We start from the raw sequence: 24,047 nt of genomic DNA on the forward strand, positions 1-24,047 counted from the left end.
GACAGGTTACAGAGGACAGCCAGAGTGAGAAACTTTATTAACAATTTCAACAAGAAAATGAGTGAACACACCTAGGAACATGAACAGCATCTCCCCCAGTAGCAGGCAGGGTAGGGGAGACAGGAAGTATAGGCCTGTTTTTCCCCCTCAGTGCCCCAGCAGAAGTGGGACCCAAGGGAAAGGGCCAAGTTTCCTCTGTCCAAGTGGGGACCCTGAGAGCACCTCACTCAGGGAAGTCCAAGTCAGCAGCTGAGTGCAGAAGGTTGAGTAGCCAAAGACCAGGCCAGGGAGAAGGTGAACAGAGAGGGTCCAGATGAGACCCTTCTACGCTGACATCACCAGGGGGGTGTCATGGGCTGAGGATTCTGCAGATATGACATCACCACGGCAGAGATGGACAGCCTGAGATAGGCAAGAAGAGTCAGTCCCAGATGATAGGCATAGGTCCCCCCTCCCCTAATGCAGGAGTCCCTCCCTCTCTACGCCAAGCCTCACATGAAGCTACTCATCATCTGCTTAGTGTCCTCAGAGCTCCGGGAGTTGGCAAAGCTGATGAAGGAGCAGTAGACAGCGACCCAAGCACACCACTTCAGCTGGGGAAAGGTAGGTGGGTTGTGGTTAGCTGGGTGAGAAGCATGCCAAGAATCCCTACAAATGACATCCTCAGGCACCAATGATTTTCCTTTGCACAGCTTGGATCTTGCCCCTCAGGAGTCCCTTAGTCCCACCCCATAGGTTTCTGGTGCTACGACCTGGCATGCATCTCTAAGGCCATATCATATCCCCGTAGACTCAAGAAGACTGGCCTTAGAGATTCCCCACCTGTCATTTTTCCATCAGTTCCTTCCAAGTTGCTTCAAAGCCAGGCTCCATCCTCAAACCCACCCCTCTCCAATTCTGCCCCAGGCCCGAGCTTTCCCCAGCGTGGGCTACATCAACCCCGCCCAAGGCAACTTTCAGGCCACGCCCCCTCGGCTGGAGTCAGACGCCCCTCTTCATTCCGAACCCGCCCCCAGACCTCATTCTCTGGCGGAGCTACTCCCACGGAAACACAGCTCCGCCCACCTTAAGCATGAGGCCGCACATGCTGAAGATCATGCCCAGCAGGTTCATGTAGTCCGGCGTCGGGTCGTCCAAGGCTGGATTACACTCGCTCGGCGGGGGCTTGTACCTGCAAGAGGCTCAAGAGTCAGGGGCGCTCAAGTCACGTCCCTGTAATGAACAAGCACCTTCTTAGGCCCCGACCCGAACCCATAACCTAAGCCCCATTGCCATGACGCTGGAGTCCCCACCTCAGCACTTTGTTTGGCCTCCGTGGGTCCGACATATTGTTCGTGGACATAGCGAGATCAAGTTGCGCCTCTTCCGCCGCGGGAGTTACAGCTTCCGGCGTGGGAATGGAGGGTGGTTTTTAGAGTAACGCGTGCAGCCCTCGCGGTTCGGTTCCTAACCGCGGAGGCCAAGACTACCTGCAGTCAGAGGACGGAGAATGAGAGGATGAAAAAGCAACAAAAAAGCCACTGAAAATGAGGAGGAGGAAAAAACTGAAAATGGGTTTTAGTATTCCCAACACTGTCACCAAAATACTAAAAATTTGAACCCGGAAGTGAAAGGAATGGGGAACAATAATGTGGTTACACCCAAAGCCTCCAAATCCCGGTTGCCGACTGAGTGATGCTAGGCGGTGAGGAAGGGGTCCGAGACTATGGCTTTCCCTGAGCCAAAGCCTCGGGGCCCGGAGCTGCCGCAGAAACGGTTGAAGACGCTGGACTGCGAGCAAGGGGCAGTACGAGCCGTGAGATTTAACGGTGAGCGCCCTCATCTTCATTCGGGTCCTCCCGCTTCCTGAGGCCAGCGGCCCAAAACCCCCTCCTCTTGTTCCCCAGTGGATGGTAATTACTGCCTGACGTGCGGCAGCGACAAGACCCTGAAGCTCTGGAACCCACTGCGAGGGACGCTACTCCGTACCTATAGCGGCCACGGCTACGAGGTGCTGGACGCGGCCGGGTGAGCCGGGGACCAGCCGGGATGGGAGGGCTGAGGCCGGGATTGGAAGTCGACGTTGACCTTCTCTCCTGCACCCCAGTTCCTTTGACAATAGCAATCTCTGCTCCGGCGGCGGGGACAAAGCGGTGGTGCTATGGGATGTGGCATCCGGGCAGGTCGTGCGCAAATTCCGGGGCCACGCGGGGGTAAGTTCAAGCTTGGAGACCCTCAATAGAGCGTGCATGATGGAGGGGACCGTTAGCACGTGGGTGATGCCAAGAACATCTGTCCACTAGAGTCTCTCCCCCATGGTCAGTTAGTCCCCAAGCTCTGTCCTGCCGTTTGCCCAGAACCTTTCACCTCTCCACTTCTACTATGTGCCCTTGCTTTAACCAACACTGAGAATCCTGTCATTATCCCAATCCTCCTGAGTAGCAATTCCCGTTTCTTAGAAGGTGAACACAGTGCAGTTTAATGAAGAAGCTACACTCATACTGTCTGGTGAGTCTGGAACCTCGGTGGGCAGTGGACAGTGCTTACAGCTCCACATCTAATCTCACCTTTATGCTGGACTTCCAGGCTCTATCGATTCCAGTATCCGATGCTGGGACTGTCGTTCACGGAGGCCTGAGCCAGTGCAGACACTGGATGAGGCGAGGGATGGCATATCTAGTGTGAAGGTGTCAGATCATGAGGTCCTTGCAGGGTAAGTAGATCTAGGATCTTACCCCTCTCCCAGTGTCACTGAGATCCTAGCTGCCTCTGCACTTAGATTAAAATCTGCTCTCAGAACTGGGAGGTGTTGTTCAGTGGGTTCCATCCCCATCGCTGCAAAAAAGCAAAAAACACTGCTCTCTTTTTTAGCATGCACAAGGCCCTGCCCAGTGTGTCCATTGCTGATCCCTCAACTTTTATTCATCCTTGGGCTTCATTTCTGTTAAAAATGCCAGTCATGCTCCCACCTCAGGACATTTTCACTTGTTCTTCCTCTGCTTGGACTGTCTCCACTACTTACTCAGTGTATTTGAGCACTTACTGCATACTAGATACTTCCTTAGTGGCCATACAGCAGTGAACAAAATGGAGAAATAGGGGAAAGCCCTACTCACACAGGGTAGCTTTGTTGCAGGACACAATTATTTTTTTCAATTCCATGTAGGACTGCCCCACCCTGAGGGAAAGCCATTGCTACCACATGAAGGATTTGGGCTGAAACAGTCCCATACTGTGTACATATATGAATATGTAATAACAAATATTATCATTATGTACAATAACAATGCACCAATTTAAAAAAATGTGGGGGGAAAAATACAGACCCAGAGGCTGTTCTCTTTGTCCTAGGACAAAAATTACAATTTTAAGGTTTGTTTCCTTCCCTTAAAGAGATGGTTTCTTGGGACTGGGGTTGTGGCTCAGTGGTAGCGCACTTGCCTAGCATGCATGAGGCACTGGTTGGATTCTCAGCAAATAAAATAAAGGTCCATTAACAATTAAAAAACATAAAAAAAAAAAAAAGAGAGAGAGAGAGTTGGTTTCTCACTACATTGCCCAGTCTGACCCTCTTAGGATCAAGGAATCTTCCTGTTTCAGCCTCCCAAGTAGCTGAGACTACAGGTATACCTGCCCAGTTAGTTGAAAGATCTTTTGTGGTGGTTCTAAGCTCAAACCCACAGACCTGTAATCATGCTAGGCAAGTGCTCTACTACTTAGCTACACCCCTAGCCCAGATCTTAATTGTTTTATTTTTACTCTAGAATTGGGTAGTACTTCATTCTGTAAAACAGAATAAGTGCTGTAGAAGAGGTTGGTTTATACACTGAGAATGGCTGAAGAAAGCAGAAGCAAAGACCAAAAAGCAGATTAGTCATCTCAAAGTCACTTTCTAATGCTGAGGCCATAGCTTGTGATAGAGTGCTGACATGTTCAAGGCCCTAATTTTGATCCCCAGTACTGAAAAATAAATAAATAAATAAAGTTACTTTCTGGGGCTGGGGTTATAGCTCAATGGTAGAATGCTGTACAAGGTCCAAATGGCAAACATCAAAAAATAAAAAAAAGAAGGTAAGGTTACTGTCTGATGGGCAAACATATCATTGAAAAAATAATTGATTAACATTAGATTATTTTCTTTATATAAGGATTAAGGCAGAGGACACTTATCAATTTAAACTGGCCTGTTTAGGGAAATTTGGCTATCTTCTCCTGATTTTTCAGAAAGTCAAATGATAATAGTTTTAGTTTGGTGATGTGGAACTTTAGCCTGTGTGACTCCATTTTGATTTTCCAGCCTAGTCAGCTGGGCCCAGTGTAGGAACTTAGTCCAAAACAAAGGTCTCTTACAAGCTGACCTAGTGGGATAGGCTTATAATCCTAGCTACTTGGAAGACTGAGGCAGGAGGATTCCAAGCCTAAAGTTAGCCCTGGGCAACTTAGTGAGACTGTCTCAAAACTAAAATTTTATAAATAATTCATTTATTTAACTTTATTATATTCTTTGGCTGGGGGTGGGAGTGCTAGGGATTGAACCCAGGGATGTGTAATCATCGAGCTACATACTCAGAATCTTTTTGAGATAGGATCTTGCCAAATTCCTTGGCCTCACTGAGTTGCTAAGGCTGTCCTCAAACTTATGATCCTCCTGCCTCAGCCTTTCATGTTGCTGGGGTTATAGGCTACACCTGGCTCAAAACTAAAATCTTTTAAATCCATTTATTTATTTATGTTTGGTACTAGGGATCTAACCCAGGAATGTTTGCCACTGAGCTTCATCACCAGCCCTTTTTAAAATTTTGATGGATCTTTATTTTATTCATTTATTTATATGCAGTGCTGACAGTCAAACCCAGTACCTCACATATGCCAGGGAAGTGCTCTACCAGTGAGCCACAATCCCAGCCTCTTGTTTATTTTGAGACAGGGTCTAAGTGGCTAGGGGTGCAGGCCTCAAACTTACTTTCTTCCATTTATTTGTTTACATATATATATATACCAGGGATTGAACCCCGGGGCACTCAACCACTGAGCCACACCCCCAGCCCCTTTCATTTTCTATTTTGAGACAGGGTCTCACTAAGTTGCTGAGGCTGGCCTTGAATCTGCAATCCTCCTGCCTCAGCCTGTTGAGTCACTGGAATTATGGCTCGAACTAAGTTTAACAGAGGCCTTGGAATGGAGCTCAGTGGTCAAGCCCTTGCCTACCATGTTTGAGACCCTGGGTTCAACCCCTATACAAATCCCAGTTTGGATGTTACCTACTCGAGGAGGCCTTTCTGTATCTCCCTTGGTCAGTGCTGGCTCCACCATGGCAGAAAGTGCATACGGCTTGGCCCGGGCTGTGCCCCTGGCCTCCATACAGGGCCTGGCCCCGGAATCACTCGGTGTGTATGTTAACTGAGTCATCTGAGTAGTTCCTTCTGATGGCCCTATGAGGAACTGCCTCTTTCCCTTTCCTATTGAGGAAGGAGGTTAGTTCCTTCTCAAACCACACTCAGGCAGCCAAGTGCCATGTGGTCCCAGCCCCGCCCCCCCCCCATGTCATTTTTGCCTCACCCAGCCTTAACACAGCCCTTCATTCAGGTTTTCGGGCTTCTTAGCAGGCTTGGAACCAGTTGCTGGGGTCACAGCCACGAACCAGCCAGACCTGGTCCCTGCCCCATAGGAGCTCCTTCTAGCAGGACAAATGGACAACCAGTGGAGAAATAAATAGACCTAATATAATTAAATCAGTGGTGAGAGTCAAGGGAAAGGAAGGGGTAGCAGGAGAAACCAACTTGGGGGCCCTTTAGATCATGGGTGGGAGGTGTGGAGAAGGCTCTGGAAAGGCCGAGACTTGGAAGCTGAGGGGCCACCCAGTGGAGAACTGGAGCAAGAGCAAGTACACTGGTGGGCTGGTGGCACACACCTAGCTGCTAGGGAGGCTGAGGCAGGAGGATTGTGTGTTCAATGCCAGCATCAACTTAGTGAGGTCCTACACAACTTAGGGAGACCCTATCTCAAGATAAGAAATAAAAAAAGGGTTGGGGTGTGGTTCAGTGGTTAAGCACCCCTGGTTCAATCCCTGGTACAAGGAAAAAAAAAGTACACTGAGAAGTACCTGGCCAGACTGAAGGCAGCGTGATGCCCGAGACCATGGAGAAATGAGGACAGAGATGAAACCAGGAAGTGATCAGAACCACCTGCAGAGGGTCTAAGCACCTTAGGAAGAATCTGAACATTTACTTTTCTGAGCAAGGGAAGGCCAGGTTTCTTTCTGTGTGTGTACATATATACTCAGTGTAGTTTGAGTGTATATATGTATGTATGTATATATATATACATATATATACACACACACACACACACATTATATACTCAGCCTGAGTGTGGTTTGAGAAGGAACTAACCTCCTTCCTCAATAGGAAAGGGAAAGAGGCAGTTCCTCACAGGGCCATCAGAAGGAACTACTCAGATGACTCAGTTAACATACATACTGAGTGTGTGTGTGTGTAATATATATATATTAGTTATACATGGACACAATATCTTTATTTTGTTTATTTATTTATATGTGGTGCTGAGGATTGAACCCAGTGCCTCACACCTGCAAGGCCCAGCCCCAGCCCCAGGGCCTTATGCATGTGAGGCAAGCACTCTACAAACAGAGCTATATCCCCAGCCCCAGCATCTGTACTTTCAAAAGAATTTTTTCATAGACACTTGAAGACTGTAGAGGGAGGCCAGAGCAGCCAAGGAGATGATGCTGGAGGGGGAAGAAAAGGGTCAGGTTCTGAGACCAGAGCCATCTCTCGGGATCTGCAGGACACTGATTTCATAGAGGATATGAGAATCCAGGGATGCTTGCTGGGTATGGGCACACACCTGTAATCCCAGTAACTCAAAGGCTAGCCAGTTCAAGGCGAGCCTCAGCAACTTAGTGAGAGCCTCCCTTAAATAAAAAGGGCTGTGATGTAGCTCAGTGGTAGAGTACTTCTGGGTTCAATCCAAGGATGCTCAAATCCCTTCTAGTGGATAGCATAGTATTTGCGTAGAACCCACTCACATCCTCCTGTATTATCTCTGGATGACTTGCAATACCTGAGATAAACACTATGCAAACAGTTGTTATACTGTATTGTTAGGGAACAATGACAGGGAAAAAAGACCACAGAATCCCTTTTGCTTTTTTGCAGTACTGAGGATTGAACCCAGGGTGTGCACATGCTCAAGCATTCGAACACTGAGCTGCCTCCCTAATCCCAAGTCAAAATACTTTTCATCTTCAGTTATTAGTCCATGGGTGTGAGCCTGTGGATATGGAGGGCTACTGGAGGGTGATCTGGAGAGCATGGGGAAAGGGTGGTCCTGAGGGGCTCCAAGGGGGCTGTGGATCTTGGAAACAGATGGAATGGGACCAGTTAGTCCTGGGCCTAAGCCATAAAGCCATTGCCTCAGCAGGCACAATGGTGCATACTTGTAGTCCCAGCTACAACTCCAGAGGCCAAGGCAGAAGGATCCCAAGTTCAAGGCCAACCTGGGCAACTTGGCAAGACCCTGTCTCAAAAAACAAAGGTTGTGGGGACTAGGGATGTATTTCATGGTAAAGAACCCCCAGGTTCAAGGAATATCCTGTATTACAAGAAAGAAAAAGAAACAAAGGAAAGCCGTTTGGTTCAGAATCTCATTTGTGTCCAGGAACTGTAAACCTAGCCTTGCCTGTCAGGGTCTGGCCAGCTGGGAAGACACAGGGCCACTGAGGTTGCCACAGAGCCCTCAGCCCCAGCCTGTGCTTCAGCTGGCTCTACCCGCTTCTGCAGATCTGTGGACGGCCGCGTGAGGCGTTACGACCTGAGGATGGGGCAGCTCTTCTCGGACTACGTGGGCAGTGAGTGTTGCGGCACTGGGGACAGGCAGGGACAACAGTGGGCCAGTCAGGAGCACTGCAGCCTCAGCGGCCTGCCCGTTCTCCCCCAGGCCCCATCACCTGTGCCTGCTTCAGCCGGGATGGGCAGTGCTTGCTGGTGTCCAGCCTGGACTCCACCCTGCGGCTTCTGGACAAAGACACCGGCGAGCTGCTGGGCGAGTGAGTGTCCACGGTCATGGGCCTTCCCCCCACCCCACCCCTTGATCAGAGGAGCAAGCCCCTCTGATCCCACTTACCCCCAGGTACACAGGCCATCAGAACAAGCAGTACAAGCTGGACTGCTGCCTGAGTGAGCGTGACACTCATGTGGTCAGCTGCTCCGAGGATGGGAAGGTGTTCTTCTGGGACCTGGTGGAGGTGAGCCTCCCCCACCCTACTCCATGCCAGGGCACTGCTCTGCCCCAGCCCTGTGCTCCCCTCAGTCACACCCATGCCTGAAAAAGAATATCAGGCCTAGGAGCTGGGAGCAGAGGAGTGACGATGGGGCAAGAAGGACATTCCAGGCAAAGGGAACAGCACGTGCCCAGGCTCAGAGGCGGGCACACACCAGGCCAGGAAGGCAGACTTTGGGAAATGTGTCAGCAGCAGAATCCAGGTCAGACAGGGCTGGAAATGCCGAGCAGAGCTGCTGGACTGGCCCCTGGATGGAGAGCCAACAGCAGCATCTGACCCTGAATGCGATCAGGCTGTAGTTCAGGAAATTTGAGCTGCCTCTGAGCATGGTTTTAACTCCAGGGCAGAGTCCAGTCAGATGAAGAAAAGCCAGGAGGCCACCAGGCAGGCGAAATCAGTGATCACGACATGGTCTAGAGGCAGAGCCAAGACCTGCTGGTAAAAGGAGTGAGGTGTTGAGGCCATTAAAGGCCAGGGGCCAAATGTCAGTGCATTGGTGACTGAAAGCTTTAGCCTGGATCTTGGGGAGCGGGACAACCAGACCCCCGATAACCTGCTCCCTACCATTCCCTCCACAGGGTTCCCTGGCGCTGGCCCTACCTGTGGGTCCTGGTGTTGTGCAGTCACTGGCCTTCCATCCCACAGAGCCCTGCCTGCTGACCGCCATGGCGGGAAGAATCCAGTGCTGGCGAGAAGAAGCCTATGAGGCGGAAGGTGGAGCAGGCTAGGCCTGGGACTGCCACCAGATCCAAGGACCAAGACAACTGCAAAGGGCTGCCAGGCACCCTTTATTCTAGAGATGCTTCAGGCCAAGGAGTGGGAGAGGGGCAGAGTCTACAAATTAATAAATACAGGAGGGGTGAGGCCTTCAGGGGCTGCATCCACTCAGTCCTCATTTTTCTCAGCCGTGAAAGCACCTGCCTTCTTGGCAAAGGTTTCAGCCACAAGCAGGGGGAAGACCAGGGAGGCGTCAGCGTAGACCTGTAGAGGGGACCTAGGTGAGCCTCAAACCCATGGCCACAGCCCAGGAGACCCTGCACCCCACCCAGCCAGCCTCTACCTTGACAGGCTGCGCATCCATCCGGATCTTGCCCCAAGAGACAGCCTCATCTGGCCGGGCACCCGAATCCGAGCCATCAAATTCCTGGGCCGTGTTGATGTAGACAGCATAGTCAGCCCCATTGCGCTGTAGGGAAAGGCAGAGTGGGTCTGGTCAGCCGGTCATCAGACAGGAGACGAAGAAGCAGGACATCAGCCAAAGAGACTGAGGGTTGTGTCAGCCGAAGGAAGCCCTCAAAAGTTCTTTTTTTCTAGGGAAGCTTCAAGCTGTGTGTACACAAAATATCAATGAATTTCATCTTTAGACTTGAGTATCTTCCCCAAGATATCTCATGTATATGCAGATCTTCCAAAATAGGAAAAAATATCCCCAAACTGAAACACTTTGGGGCCCAATCATTTCTTTCTTTCTTTTTTTTTTTTTTTTTTTTTTTTTTTTGAGGGATGTTACTGCTTTTGTAGCCACCACATCACTTCGTCTGTTATAGTGAATAACAGATGAGAGGCAACCGTTCAAGAGGGCACCAGAAAACTTTTTCATCATAAAATGACAGAACAGGTAAGCACTCACCACCCAGCCTTTGGTTCCTTCTGACCTCTGTCTCATCCACACCAGCCTGCTGCTTCCAGAATGAGCTCTGCCCTCAGTTATGCTAGTGAGGAAGCCATGCTACCCTAACTTGGCTGAGGAACCTGGAACAGCCATCTTTGATTTCAGCTTCATCCCAAGGCCCATGAGTATTTTCTTGAAAAAGTGGCCAGCAAATGAGGTAAAAAGGGCAGAGATGAGAGACGGAAACCAGCAGAAAAGCAAAGACTGGCTCCCTCTCACTAACGGACAGCAGGCCTCCCAAGGCTGAAAACGCAAAAGGCAGTGTGACCCCCACCCACCTAGCTAAGGGGAGTACGGGCCATCAGTTTCTTCTGAAGCATGGGCCACAGTGCAAAAATCTGGATGGCAACTTCATCGCCATGATGAAGGTATGCAGGGACCAGGGAAGATGTGAGGCCAGATAGACAGAAGCAAAGAGGGCCATGTTCGAGGACAGTGTTCTGGATACAATGGCAGGTTTGGCCCCACAGTCAAAGACAAGGTGGCCCAACAGCATGAAGACTGACATGGCACAGATGGTGTCAGTACTAATGGACCCTGTCAGGGTCTTCCGCACGGGTGAAAAACTGTAGATGAAAACAATGAAGACCAGGGCACTCAAGTAGCCCAAGGGTCTCCCCGCTCTTCTTCTGCCCTTCACCTTCATTGATGGGAGTTGAACAAAACATAACCATCAGTGAAGACGCCAGGCCAGTTCCAAAAAGCCAGTGGGGACCAGAAGACCCTCATCTATATACCACCAGCTGAGCACAGAGACACACACTGCACAGCTGTTGTATCACCGCACTGAACTTGAATACCACAGCTCAGTATTGGCATTTCTGGGCATAAATGATTTTCCAAAGCTCTTCCAGGAACCAACGGTCCACATAGTTATCAGGGAAGGGCCACCATTCATATAACACCTTCTGCCACTTGGCCTTCTTGGTGCTAGTTACAGGTCGGGCACACGTTATCCTTTCCCTTAAACAGTCCAGTTCTGGCCCCATCAAAGAAATCCATGTGGTTCTTATTCTTTATGAAAATCTTTTTTTTTAATATTCTTTTAGTTGTTGATAGACCTTTAAGTTATTTATATACGGTGCTGAGAATCTAACCCAGAGCCTCAAACATGCCAGGCAAGTGCACTACTGCTGAGCCACAGCTCCAGCCCTCTTTATGAAATCTTCAAATGATTTCTCTAGAAATTCCATGCTGTTAACTACCAACTTTTCCTTGTTTCCAAAGGTAGCAACCCATGTTAGGCCCACAATGGATGAGTTGGTTCTCTGAGGCAGGACATCCTGCCCGTGAGATCCTAGGACTACGTAGTGGGAATAGGTGGCCACCCATTGGCTTCGCCTTCTGGGGCGTAAGCCCAATCATTTCTGATAATGTGTACCTGAGCCAGGTGTGGTGACGTACCTACAGTCCCAGCTACTCAGGAGCCGGAGGTGGGAAGATTCCTTGAGCTTGAGTTCCAGGTCAACTGGGCAATGAGTCAGACCCCATTTCAAAACAAAACGGAAAACTGAATGTGTATCAACAACCTTCCCCATCTGCTCAGCAGTAGTTACCACCAACTTTATCTGCAGAGGAGCTCCACCATCCTAGTCCTGCCCCTACAAGGTTCTGGACAGTTCACGACTCAGGCACCATCTGTTCCCCTAAAGCCATCAGAGGGCACCCGAATCACCGATCACATCCTCCTACCTCACTAACTGCCAAGGCCCACGCCATTCTTCCTCCTTCTCCTCCTCTATGGCCCTCCTAGCTGTTCCCCGACCACTTTAGCCACCTCAGGGCCTTTGAAGGGAGCTGGCTGTCTTCTCTGCCAGGAACTCTTCCTGGAGATAACTATGAGGCTTGTGGGAGGCACCTCCCAAAACTTCTGCTCAGGTCAGTTCCCAGAAGCCTCTCTCCAACACCCTGCCACATCCCCCGATACTGGGGATTGAACCCAGGGTCATTCTATCACTGAGCTACATCCCAGCCCCCGCCCCGTTTTTTTTTTTTTTTTTTTTTTGTGTGTGTGTGTGTGTGTGTGTGTGTGTGTGTGTGTGTGGTGGTGGTGTGCTGCTGGGGATTGAACCCAGGGCTTCATGCATGCGAGGCAAGCACTCTACCAGCTGAGCTATATCCTCAGCCCCCCAGCCCTTTTCATTTTGAAACAGTGTCCTTTTTTCCCCCCAGTGTGATACTGAGAATCAAACCCAGTGCCTCACACGTTAGGCAAGCACTCCACCACTGAGCTACAATACCAACCCTGACACAGGGTCTTGCTAGACTGCCCAGGCTGGTCTTGAACCTGCAATCTCTCTGCCCTGGCCTCCCTAAGAGCTGGGATTACAGATTATAGGAGTGGATCACTGCCCAGCTCCAACACCCTTTACTAAATGGCACCCCTTTCTCTTCTCATGCTTTCTCATGACAAGAAAATCCTGGGGGCTGGGGTTGTGATTCAGTGGCAGAGGGCATGTGTGAGGCACTGGGTTCAAGTCTCAGAACTGCATATAAATAAATGAATAAAATAAAGTTCCATCAACATCTAAAAACTATTTTTAAAAAAAGAAAGAAAATGGGGCTGGGGATGTGGCTCAGGCGGTAGCGCGCTCACCTGGCATGCGTGCGGCCAGGGTTCGATCCTCAGCACCACATACCAACAAAGATGTTGTGTCCATCGAGAACTAAAAAAATAAATATTAAAAATTCTCTCTCGGGCTGGGGATGTGGCTCAAGCGGTAGCGCGCTCGCCTGGCATGCGTGCGGCCCGGGTTCCATCCTCAGCACCACATACCAACAAAGATGTTGTGTCCGCCGAGAACTAAAAAATAAATATTAAAAATTCTCTCTCTCTCCTCTCTCACTCTCTCTTTAAAAAAAAAAAAAAAAATTCTCTCTCCTCTCTCTTTAAAAAAAAAATTAAAAAAAAAGAAAAGAAAATGGAGCCTGGGTGGTGGCACACACCTGTGTAATCCCAATCATTGGGGAGGCTGAGGCAGGAAAATTGCAAGTTAGAACTCAAGGCCAACCTCAGCAACTTATTGAGACTGTCTCAAAATAAAATAAAATAAAATGGACTGAGGACGTGGCTCAGTGTTTAAGGCCCCTGGGTTCAATCCCTAGTACCAAAAATAAATAAAAGGGGTCTTGTTATGCTGTCCAGGCTGATCTTGAGCTCCTGGACTCAAGCGATCCTCCCCCATAGCTGGCATCATAGGCGTGCCCCATGACATCACACTAGCCTGTCTTCTTATTTAGCATTACTGCCACTTGCTGTGCATGTCACTTGCTCTGGAACATCTGTCCCCAGAGGGCAGGAATCATGGCCTGACTAGCCCAGGATGTGGCTGAGGCTTGAGTGGCACCCCCACCAGGGACTATATCCACTCAAAAGGGACCAAACCCTCTTACCATGAGGTTGGCATTGGCAATGTGGTGCTTAACCACGCCTCCACCCAGGATGATCATTCCAGAGCGCTTGGCAAAGATGGCCTGTGTGTTGATGAGCCGTAGGTCTGAGGAAAGGGCATGGTCAGGCCTTGGACTGGGTACACCTTCTCCCCCCACCTCGAGGGTTCCAGTGCCTCACCCTCAATGATGTCCAGGACTAGGCCAGGATTCTTGTAGGAATGGAAGAAGATCATGTCACCCAGTGAGCCATCTGTCAATGCTGGGCTGAGCACAGGAATATGGTTCTGAGGGAAGACAGGGCAGGTCAGTAACTGCAGCTCAGTGGGGGCACCCTGATCCCCATTCTAGGTGCATCTTTACCTGCCTGCCTGGCTGGGAACAGTCTGTTTAACTTCTCTGGGCCTATTTCCTCAACTATAAAATATGGATACCAACACCACTTGCAGATAAAGAGGAAGATGTGAGAAAACCAACTGTGACACTTAAGGAGACTGGAGCTTAGTGAGTAGTAGCTCCTTACTTTTCAGATTCTTGGACTCCACAGTCTCTAGGGAGTGTAGTCCCTGAGGCCAGGCCCTAGGGATTTGCTGAGCACTGCCACAAACTGTTCCCAGATGAACTAAGAGCACAGCCAAGAAATCCAAAGCTCCATTCAATAGCTGTGTGATTTCAAACAAATTACCTAACCTATCTGTGTTTGAGGTTCCTCATCTAAGAATGGGAATCCTGATCATAACAGTAGTGACTCCCCAGGTGTCTTTGAAGTCTGGTGACTTTGCCCCCACCCAGACCCTCACCTTCTGGGCCCAGTAATACACTGACTCTGGGTTGTTGATCTCCTTGCCGAGCCGAGCAATCATCTTGGAAGGTGTCCACTTCACACCCTAGGAGGGAGGGGATGTCAGCATTAATCCCTGATTTCACCATGCTGGTCCCCCCAAGTTTCTCCAGCCCCACCTCTGTGTTCTGCTCCAGCACCATCTGGTCCAGAATGGGCATCAGCCAGTCCTCAAATTTGCAGTAATTGTCATTGGGCACCAGCAGGTTCCCAATCCTGGGAATGGGAGGAATGTAGGCATCAGTCCCCAGTCCCCTCAGCCCAGTTCACTTGCCCATCACCACTCAGGGCCCCCACCTGTTGATTCCATTCTCCCGGAGCTCCTTCCCTTTGAGGCTGAACTCGCCCAGATATGTGGGTGCCAGACACTTGATGAGATCCTCCTCCACACCTCCTGCAGTAGTCACCAACACATCTACCTGCAGCCATAGGACAGCGAGGTTGGCCTTAGTCCTGGCAGGACCCCTAACATCAGCCCTCATTCATTGACCTTTTGTGGGGAGCTCTTCTATTTTACTCTGTGATACTGAGATTGAACCCAGTGCTCTTCCTCTAAGCTGCATCCTCAGCCTTTTTATTTTTTATTTTGAGACAGTATTTCACCTGATTGCTAAGGCTGGACTTGAACTTGCCTCAGCCTCCCCAGTAGCTGGGATTATAGGTGTGAGCCAAGATGCCCAGAGGGAGCAGCACTCTTCTTAAAACTAACCCATATCTCCTCATCTCATTTAACCTGTCAATTTTATTACTCACTGACCCAGACAGACCAAGGTCACAACCCTATCAGATCCCCACCATGTTATGCTGCACAAGGTAGCGAATGGTCTCACGGATGCCTGAACTGATGAGATTAGATGTATATCCCAGAAAAATGGTGCAGCCAGTGAGTGGGCGGCGGCTTTGGGTCAGGTCTGCGTGCTGGTCTTCATCCTGTGATAGCGGCTCCAGCTTCTTCTCGATCTGTGGTAAGGGCCAGGTCGAGTTAGCGTCTGGCCCCAAACCCCATCACAAGGACCCCAAGTGGGTTTTCAGTCAGGTTCTACCTCTTGGCCCCTCCACTCAAAGATAAAGGATCATTTCTACCAGAAACCAAGAAATGTCTCTTGCTTAGATCCTGCCCCTTTCCCAGTTCGGATATCTGGGCACACGTTAAGGTTTTGCACCTTTTCAGGAATCAGCATCTTTTCCAGTCCAGTTTCTTTCCCGGCTGGAAAAGCAATTCCAAGTTCAAGACCCGCCCTGACTTAGTCTCCTCCTCCAATCCCATCCTCTAAATGCACTGTATTGCCCCAGACTCCGCCCATCCCAGAACGCCTTAAATCCCCTAGAATCAATCAGGTCCTACCCGCTCCTGATACCAGGAGCTAGTTTCGGCAGTGAATGTAAAGTCCCCTTCCCAGCACGAGAACCCCCGCCCATTGTAAGCCCCGCTCCCTCCAGCTACTGGGCGGTGTCAATGAAAGGCGCAGGTCTTCGGTCCCACAGAAAGTCCCGCCCCGCAAACGCTGCATTGGTTCTACCACACGCCAGGCGTCTCCCAGCCCCGGAAGTGCTTCCCCGGGTCTCACCATGGCGTTGACTTGCTGCACCGCGCGCCCAAAGTTGGTTGCCTGGAAGCCGGTGGTGCTAAAGGCCTCCAGAAGTGCGTGGTAATCCAGGCCGCGGTTGAAGTCGTAGCCCCGGACCTGGGAGCTCTCGGGCGGCAACGCCGAGCTGTGCTTTAGCACCGCGGCCAGCGCCGCGGCGGGCGCCTCCCCCTCCGGGGAACCCTCCATGCTCCTGAGGCCCGGTTTCCAGCTCAGAGTCGCCCTCGGCCGGGGCTGCCGCGGCCTCTAAACGCTTTAAGCCCGCGCACGCAGGTCAGAGCCAGAGCGCAGGAAGTAACGCGCGGGGCCGGAAGTTCCTTGTCACATGACCCTGTGTGGCTCCTGCGGGGCCGGGCGCGGCCATATTTGCTCGTGTTATCCGTAATACGGAAGCCAGGACTTAATCTTTTTGACTTGTTTACAGCTTCTTAGAAAATTTTCATTCCAGGCCTTGCTGCCTGCTGGAGACCTACCGCTTTGTACTGTGCTTACCCATTCGTTCTTGTTCCCTAGGGACGAGGGGATGGCTTCTAAGACGGAGTCACAGTTGGAGCCTTTCCGAAGGTGGGGCAGTGACTCCTGGGCCCTTAGACTACACGCGCATTGCCATCCCCATCTTCCCACTGGATGGGGGTCTTCTTTCGCATCCGGGGCAGACATCTCTTCCCTAGAGAGACGGTGAGACCCTTGATAAGTCTGTCTCTCCTACATCCTTCTAGCCATGCAGAGAGGCAACAGGGGACCCCTTCTTTTCTCATGCTGTATGTAGGGCGTTGTGCTGGGAGCTGAAGATTTAGAGTGAACAAGATGTGGAGCCTGCCCTCCTGGAGCCCACAGTCAGACTGGGGGGAGGTGGATAGAAACCAAGAGGAGTAAGTGAAGGATATGGAAAATAACAACCCCCAGGGAGACAGGAGGACAGTGTGACCCAGGAGGTGGGGGGAGAAGGCAAACAGTGGGGCCCGGGCTCTGGACTTTCACCCTTTCCCAGCAACAATGGGTTTCCAACTTTCGTAACTGTTTCCCTGATTTGGGCTTTGAACTTGCACAACTGTTTTCCCTGACTACCCAACCGAGGTACTCTGCAATGATTCCAGTCTCCCTTATTATGATCCAGATCTCACTTAAACACTGTAAAAATCAGACACCACACCCCACCCCGTAATCAACTGCCAGTTTCTCCCCTGAAAATATGCCATTCCGCTGCTTAATAAAGAAAGCTTGCTTATTCCTTGAGGTCTGATCCTCCTCTCGGTTATTTTTCTTTCGGTAAGTGCTGTTGAGGAATTCAGCAGTGATTCGAGAGCCTCTGGGTGGGAATGAATGAAGGGGTTGGTATCCTTAATTGGAGGGACAGATGATTAGGGAAAGATGTCAAAGAGGTGACGTTTAAGAAGACCAAGAGAGACCTCCTATGAAGATCTGAATGGAGGCCATTCTCCTCCCCTCCACACACACACTGGAAGAGGGAACAGGCAGTAGGAAGGCGCTGAGCATACTTTATTGTATGAACATAGCTTCCTCCTTGACATACTCACCTGGCTCTCAATTTTCTCTCCAAGTAATCCTGATCCTTCTGCATCTCAAAAAATGATCCCACTCTCCACTCCCTTATTAGGCTAAAAACTGGAGAGTTGATTTGGGGTGTGGCTCAATGGTAGAAAGGCCCTAAATTCAATCCCAGCACAAAGATATTAAAATTAATTAAATAAATAAAAAATAAGAGCTGGATATGGTGGTTCATGCCTGAAGTCCCAGCTGCTCAGAAGGTTGAGGCGAGAAGGCCACTTGAGCTCCAGGAGTTGGGGCCAGGTTATGTAGCATAGCAAGATCCCATCTCAACTGGACACCATGGCCCATGCCTGTAATCCCAGGTGATCCGGAGCCTGAGGCAGGAGGATTGTGAGTTCAAAGCCAGCCTCCGTAATTTAGCAAGGTCCTAAGTAATTCAGCAAGACCCTTTCTCAAAATACAACAAGGGCTGAGGATATGGCTCAGAAATTAAGCATCCCTGGGTTTAATCCTTGGTGCTAAAAAAACCATTTAATTGAAAAATAATCCAACGGGGGTGGGGGGGCTGGGGTTGTAGCTCAGTGGTACAGTGCTTGCTTAGAACCAGTGAGGTCCTGGGTTCGATCCTCAGCACCACATAAAAATAAGTAAATAAAATAAAGGCATTGTGTCCATCTACACCTAAAAAATAAATATTTAAAAATAATAATAATAATCCAGCTGGGAAGTGGATATTTTATAGTGTTTCTCTGTTGCCTTGCTGAGTGTCAGACTCAGGGCCTTTTTGCAGCTAAGCATGCACTCTACCACTAAGCTATACTTGAGCCTGGGGTTGAGTTGGATACTGCCCTCTACCACGCGGCCTGCGCAGTGGTTTCATTAATGAGGTTCTGGCATTAAGTTAGTTAGAAGAGATCAAAATAAAACACACAAACCAGTTACCTTATTTTATATTGCTAAGTCCGAGACGGCTCACCTCCCTGATTCCCGCCTCCAGCCGCCCAGCAGGGCAGTGAGGATTACTCTGGGCTAGCTGGAGAGAGAGAGAGCGAACACGCCCGGGGAGTAGCCTTTTATTTGGGGGACAAGAGATTCAGGGGAGAATTCCATCCAATGAAGGTTGAGGGGGGGCTGCACTCCAAGGTCAGGGTCAGTGATTGGGTCTCCGGGGTCAGTGGTCACGCACACCCCCACACGGATGGGCTCTCTCATCAGGAAAGGGTCGGGATAACTCCAACACAGCCAGAGTGCCTCAGGCCCTTAACGGGAGTCACCCAATCACGTGTCAGAATGGCTCCCCACACTGCCCATTCTGTCACACCCCACACCCATCAGCATGTCTGCCAACCTGTACCTATGAAATGGGTGTCAAATCCATGATCTCGGATTTAGATTGGGTAAAGGAAGAAGCCCCAGATATCCTGTGCCTCCAAGAGACCGAATGTTCAGAGAACAAACTCCCAGCTGAACTTCAAGAGCTGCCTGGACTATCCCCTCAGTACAGGTCAGCTCCTTCGGACAAGGAAGGATATCGTGGTATGGCTCTACTTGCCCCGCCAGTGCCCCATCAGTCTCTTATGGTATTGGTGAGGAGGAACATCAGGAAGGCCAAGTGATTGTGGCTGAATTTGACACATATGTGCTGGGGTCTGGAAAGACTGGAGTATCGGCAGCGCTGGGATTAAGCCTTTCACAAGTTCCTAAAGGAACTTGGCTTCTTGCAAGCCCCTTGTGCTATGTAGGCACCTCAGTGTGGCTCATGAAGATTGACTGTCGTAACCACAGAGGAAACAAACAAAAAAATGATGGCTTCACTCCACGAGAGCACGTGACTTTGGGGAATCACAGTCACTGTAGGCTGTGCCACTGACTGACGTTTCCCGGCACCTGTACCCCATGCCTTTTGGACTTAACATGATGAATGCTTGGTCCAAGAATGTTGGCTGGCACCTTGATGACCTTTTGTTGTCCCATTCTCTTTTACCTGCATTGTGTGATAATAGATTTTCTCCAAGGCCTTTGGCAGTGATCATTGTCCCGTCACCCTATACCTGGCACTGTGACTCTCTCCCAGAATCATTTTGAGTCTTGGAAATAGCACCCTCCCCAAGCATTCCTTAAGTAGTTCTCTAAAGAAACCTATATTTTATTTCTCTTTTGTAAGAATATGAATCCTTGGGGCTGGGGATGTGGCTCAAGCGGTAGCGCGCTCGCCTGGCATGCGTGCGGCCCGGGTTCGATCCTCAGCACCACATACAAACAAAGATGTTGTGTCCGCCGAGAACTAAAAAATAAATATTAAAAATTCTCTCTCTCTCTCTCTCTCTCCTCTCTCACTCTCTCTTTAAAAAAAAAAAAAAAAGACTATGAATCCTTCATTCAAATTACTGTTAACAGACTAAGGTGTTTTTTTGAGCCCAAGGTTTCTGTTGTGGGCACACCCCCTACTTTTTTCTTTAACAATATCTGTAAAAAACGAAAGGTCATAGTTTTTTCTAGTCACTCCCTGAGGCTACCCCCCTCCCCCTTCCCTTGATTTTATTTCATATTCTCTTTCAAATGTTATCTCTTTTTTTTAAAGAGAGAGAGATAATTTTTTAATATTTATTTTTTAGTTCTCGGCGGACACAACATCTTTGTTTGTTGGTATGTGGTGCTGAGGATCGAACCCGGGCCGCGTGCATGCCAGGCAAGCGCGCTACCACTTGAGCCACATCCCCAGCCTCAAATGTCATCTCTTTCTCAGTGGCTTTGCCATCATCTCCCAGGAACAAGAATGGGGAGGGTGCTTGTTCTTGCTTATGCCTGGTGCTGGGCACACAGAGTCTCAGCAAAGACCGAGGAAGCAGCTGGGTGGTAGACCATATGCTGAGCATTCACAAGGCCCTAAGTTCCACCCAGCACCAAAAAAAAAAAAAATGTTAATAGTTGACCTTTGTCCCCATAAAATACATGTAGTCTTTACTCCCAGTATCTCAGAATGAGTTGGTATTTGGGGAAGGTCTTTTGTTTTTAGTTGTACATTGACACAATACCTTTAATTAATTAATTTATTTATTTTATTAATTTTTTTTGGACTGGGGATTGAACTCAGGGGCACTCGACCACTGAGCCACATCCCCAGCCCTATTTTGTATTTTATTTAGAGACAGGGTCTCACTGAGTTGCATAGGGCCTTGCTGTTGCTAAAGCGGGCTTCAAACTCGCAATCCTCTTGCCTCAGCCTCCTGAGCCGCTGGGATTATTTACTTATTTTTATGTGGTGCTGAGAATTGAACCCAGTGCCTCTCATATGCTAGGCAAGTGCTCTACCACTGAGCCACAACTGCAGCCCCCAGAGCAGGTCTTTAAAGAGTAATAAAGTTAAAATGAGGTCATTAGGTAGGTGCTAATGCAATCTAACTGGTGTCCTTATAAAAGGAAATATGGACACACAGAAAGACACAAGGAATGTGCGTGTAGAGGAAAGACCACGTGAGGACGCAGCGAGAAGGTGACCCTCTATAAACCAAGAAGACCAGTCTCAGGGGAGACCAGCCCTGCCAGCACTCTGATCTCTGACATTCAGCCTCCAGCCTATGGGAAAATAGATTCATGCTATTTAAGCCACTGCTCTTGATAATTTTTCCCGGCAGTTGGAGCAGACTAACACAGGGCATCATGGTGCTCCCTGAGGGGTAAGGGAGGGGGGCTGATGACCAGTAACCTGGGAGCCAGGCATGGTGTCACCTGCCTGCACGTCCCATCTACTCAGGAGACTGAGGCAGGAGGATCACTTGAGCCAGGAGTTTGGGACCAGCCTGGGCAGCATAACAAGATCCTGTCTCAAAAAAAAAAAAAAAAAAAAAAAAAAACCAGAAGGAAACTGCAGAGGGGCAGGCAGCGGCGCCCTGGACTGTTGCCAGGAGAGTGAGCTGTGTCCGAGGGAGAGGTTTTTTATTTTTGTTCTACACATCACACTGGCTGCCTTTAGGAAAACAGCCAGGGGAGAGGCCAGGACAGAGGGGAGGCTGTGACCAGGGCATAGGTGACCGCCGTGGTCCAGGTGGTGTGAAGGGTGGAAGACACCAGAGAGAGAACCTAATTTGAAGCTGATCTTATGGCACCTGAGACAGGGTTAGTTGGGTCAGGATCAGAGAAAGAGGGATGGAGATGTTGGAAATCTGGGCTGAGCGGTTGGGGACAGTAGTGAACTTGACTAGACGACAGAAGGTCTTGGGGGACATGATTCAGGGTCCTGTTTTGCCAAGTGAGGTTAGAGGTGAATAAGAGCAGGGTGTGGTGGCAAACATCTGTCATCCCAGCTACTCAGAAGACTGAGGCAGGAGGATCACTAACTTCAGGACCAGGGCTGGGCTGTGGCTCAGTGGCAGAGCCCTTGCCTAGCATGTGTGAGGTACTGGTTCGATCCTCAGCACTGCCTAAAAATAAATAAAACCAAGGCATGCTGTCCATCCACAACTACAAAAGGCTTTTTTTAAAAAGTTCAAGGCAAAGGGGAAGGGAGGGGGCATGGGGTAGGAAAGACTGGAATGTGATGTCATCATTACCCCAAGTTCATGTATGAAGACACAAAGGATGTGACTCTACTTTGTGCACAACCAGAGGTGAAAAATTGTGCTCTATATATGTAATATGGATTGAATGCATTCTGTTATCATATATAACAAATCAAAATTTTAAAAAAGATTTAAAATTAAAAAAAAAAATAAAAGTAGTATTAACAGGGCTGGGGACGTGGCTCAAGTGGTAGCGCGCTCGCCTGGCATGCGTGCGGCCCGGGTTCGATCCTCAGCACCACATACAAACAAAGATGTTGTGTCTGCCAAAAAATAAATAAGTAAATAAATATTTTTTAAAAAGTAGTATTGACATAAATATATAGATATATAGACCAATGAAATACAAGAAAGTTCAAAAATAAAATCTTCATATTTATACTCAAAAAAAAAAAAAGTTCAAGGCCAGTCTGGCAACTTAGTGAGACACTGACTCAAAAAACTAAATGCTCAGTGGTACAGGTACCTGGGTTCAAACCTAGGGCGAAAGAAAGGAAGGAAGGGAGGGAGGGGGGGAGAGGAAAAGAAAGAAAAGAATGAAAGAGATTATTTGATACCTGAGTGACAGAGCAGTGTGATGTGCTGAGGAAGGATGTGGGTCCCCAGGTCTGGAGCTCAGGGAAGAGCGGGCAGGGATGGGGAGAGAGGCCTCGTTAGCGAGTGGAGTCCTATCTTGGGTGAGATCAGGCGGTGGAGCCCCGAATACTGCGTGCCATTTGGGTGGCAGAAGCTGTCAAGAGGCTGGGTGGCAACAGCCGGCAGGGAATCCAGCAGCTCAGAGAGGCCTGGGCTCTTCAATCCCCCACAAAGCTTCTCAGCCCCTGGGGATGCCCATTGCGACACATGTGACACTATGGAGCAGCTGGGCCTCCTGGGGCAGGAACCCCCTCTGCTAAGGCGGCTGCTGCTGCTGGTGACATTTCACTGAATCCTGGCTTCAAAGTCTCTGCAGGGGTGGGGAGGGGGACCTGGGAGGGGAGACCAGGCGGGTGCAGGGAGGGGAGCCAGGCAGAGGTGGCTGCACACAGCCGGGAGCCAGGCAGAGGTGGCTGCACACAGCCAGCAGCCAGGCACCTTCAGGAGCAGTCAGCAGAGCTCCCTGAGCCCACAGGTGGAAGAGCCGCCTCATCATCTCCAGGGGCAACAGGAGGAGGGGCAGGGTCCCTCAGGTGGCCCTAGGTTTGGGGTCTGGGCTTAGGCCAACTGCTCATATCCTGCTAACCCTCCCTCAGATGTCCAGCAAGGTGGCCATTGGCAGTGACATTGGACAGGCCCGCCGGGCGGTGGAGCAACTAAGGATGGAGGCAGGCATCGACCGTGTGAAGGTGAGGATTGGGGCAGCCGAGGGAGGCAGGGGAGGGGGCACACCTGGGCGGGGGAGCAGCAGATGCCCAGTCTGGCTGACAGGGTCGGTCTGCAGGTATCCAAGGCAGCCACTGACCTACTACAGTTCTGCACGGAGCAGGCCAAGAGTGACCCCTTCCTCGTGGGCATTCCAGCTGCCACCAACCCCTTCAAGGAGAAGAAGCCCTGTGCCATCCTGTGACCCCATAATTCCACCCCCAGCCCTGGCAACCCAGGGAGCCTCAATAAACATGAAGTGATTGCTTCTTGGGGCACAGCTTGGCTGGGCTGAGACGGGGGCCAGGGGACAGCGGGCTTGCAGGGACAGGCACACACATGACCCACCCTCCTCCCCCACCACCTCTAGAGTCATGGGCACAGCAGCAGACACACCCCTACAGCTCCTGGCTCCTAGGGACGGCCCCAGCAGATGCCTGCTCCCGCCACACACCCACATACCTGGGTTCCAATCACCATCCACACACAGAGGTGCCATCATCCACCTCAGGATTCCCTCGTGCACACACCTACATGCATGCATACGCTCAGCAGTGGCCCCCGTGTGCACCCCAGCCCTGGTGGGCCACTGTCACATGCCACCACAGGATCCCAGCCGAGGCAGGGATGTGTCTCGGCTTCACGGAGCAGAGCCCAGGCCGGAGCATCTGCACAGGTCATCAGATTTCTTTTCTTTTCTTTTTTTTTTTTTTTTAACAAAGGGAGGGAGGGAGTGAAGCCCAGGATTTATTTATTTTTTTTAAGAGAGAGGAGAGAGAGAGAGAGAATTTTTTTTTTAATATTTATTTTTTAGTTCTCGGCGGACACAACATCTTTGTTGGTATGTGGTGCTGAGGATCGAACC

At 50.1% G+C, this 24,047-nt stretch overlaps 4 protein-coding genes and 2 pseudogenes across 10 annotated transcripts; 3 read left to right on the plus strand and 3 right to left on the minus strand.

The window, feature by feature from the left end:
• Positions 1-18: 18 nt before the first annotated feature.
• On the minus strand, positions 19-1,447 carry LOC308644625 (PAT complex subunit Asterix). The gene is made up of 4 exons (XM_081286011.1): positions 1,293-1,447; positions 1,066-1,171; positions 496-593; positions 19-402 (listed from the first exon to the last, which is right to left on the minus strand). The coding sequence occupies exons 1-4, from the start codon at positions 1,340-1,342 to the stop codon at positions 336-338; spliced, it is 321 nt and encodes a 106-aa protein (XP_081142137.1). The 5' UTR covers positions 1,343-1,447; the 3' UTR covers positions 19-335.
• Positions 1,448-1,645: 198 nt separating this feature from the next.
• LOC308644618 (WD repeat domain-containing protein 83) lies at positions 1,646-9,114 on the plus strand. Its single transcript, XM_081286005.1, has 9 exons — positions 1,646-1,808; positions 1,887-2,007; positions 2,087-2,192; positions 2,439-2,487; positions 2,566-2,692; positions 7,782-7,849; positions 7,939-8,047; positions 8,131-8,245; positions 8,860-9,114. Exons 1-9 carry the CDS (start codon positions 1,706-1,708, stop codon positions 9,007-9,009), a joined length of 948 nt encoding a protein of 315 aa, XP_081142131.1. The 5' UTR covers positions 1,646-1,705; the 3' UTR covers positions 9,010-9,114.
• On the minus strand, positions 9,051-16,075 carry LOC308644613 (deoxyhypusine synthase). 4 transcript variants are annotated; one of them, XM_081285994.1, is made up of 9 exons: positions 15,753-16,075; positions 14,980-15,144; positions 14,482-14,603; positions 14,304-14,400; positions 14,144-14,230; positions 13,525-13,630; positions 13,347-13,450; positions 9,342-9,391; positions 9,051-9,262 (listed from the first exon to the last, which is right to left on the minus strand). In XM_081285994.1, the coding sequence occupies exons 1-9, from the start codon at positions 15,957-15,959 to the stop codon at positions 9,070-9,072; spliced, it is 1,131 nt and encodes a 376-aa protein (XP_081142120.1). In that variant the 5' UTR covers positions 15,960-16,075; the 3' UTR covers positions 9,051-9,069. The 4 variants fall into 4 exon arrangements, with proteins under 4 accessions (XP_081142120.1, XP_081142117.1, XP_081142119.1 ...); XM_081285991.1 differs by having other exon boundaries at positions 9,342-9,467; XM_081285993.1 differs by lacking the exon at positions 15,753-16,075 and adding an exon at positions 15,530-15,661 and having other exon boundaries at positions 9,342-9,467.
• LOC308644619 (phosphatidylinositol N-acetylglucosaminyltransferase subunit C-like) lies at positions 9,621-11,262 on the minus strand (annotated as a pseudogene). The gene has a single exon. The product of its transcript is annotated as a phosphatidylinositol N-acetylglucosaminyltransferase subunit C-like (transcript).
• Positions 15,914-23,712, plus strand: LOC308644627 (putative guanine nucleotide-binding protein G(I)/G(S)/G(O) subunit gamma-14). 2 transcript variants are annotated; one of them, XM_081286013.1, is made up of 4 exons: positions 15,914-16,043; positions 16,284-16,448; positions 23,074-23,166; positions 23,262-23,712. In XM_081286013.1, the coding sequence occupies exons 2-4, from the start codon at positions 16,398-16,400 to the stop codon at positions 23,385-23,387; spliced, it is 270 nt and encodes an 89-aa protein (XP_081142139.1). In that variant the 5' UTR covers positions 15,914-16,043; positions 16,284-16,397; the 3' UTR covers positions 23,388-23,712. The 2 variants fall into 2 exon arrangements, 1 of the variants encoding a protein (XP_081142139.1); XR_014021054.1 differs by lacking the exons at positions 15,914-16,043; positions 23,074-23,166; positions 23,262-23,712 and adding an exon at positions 16,540-17,090 and having other exon boundaries at positions 16,308-16,448.
• On the plus strand, positions 18,644-19,345 carry LOC308645044 (DNA repair nuclease/redox regulator APEX1-like; annotated as a pseudogene). The gene has a single exon. The product of its transcript is annotated as a DNA repair nuclease/redox regulator APEX1-like (transcript).
• Positions 23,713-24,047: the final 335 nt, after the last annotated feature.

Source organism: Spermophilus citellus (assembly GCF_964194105.1).
Source record: "Spermophilus citellus genome assembly, chromosome: 3".
Lineage (NCBI taxonomy): Eukaryota > Metazoa > Chordata > Mammalia > Rodentia > Sciuridae > Spermophilus > Spermophilus citellus.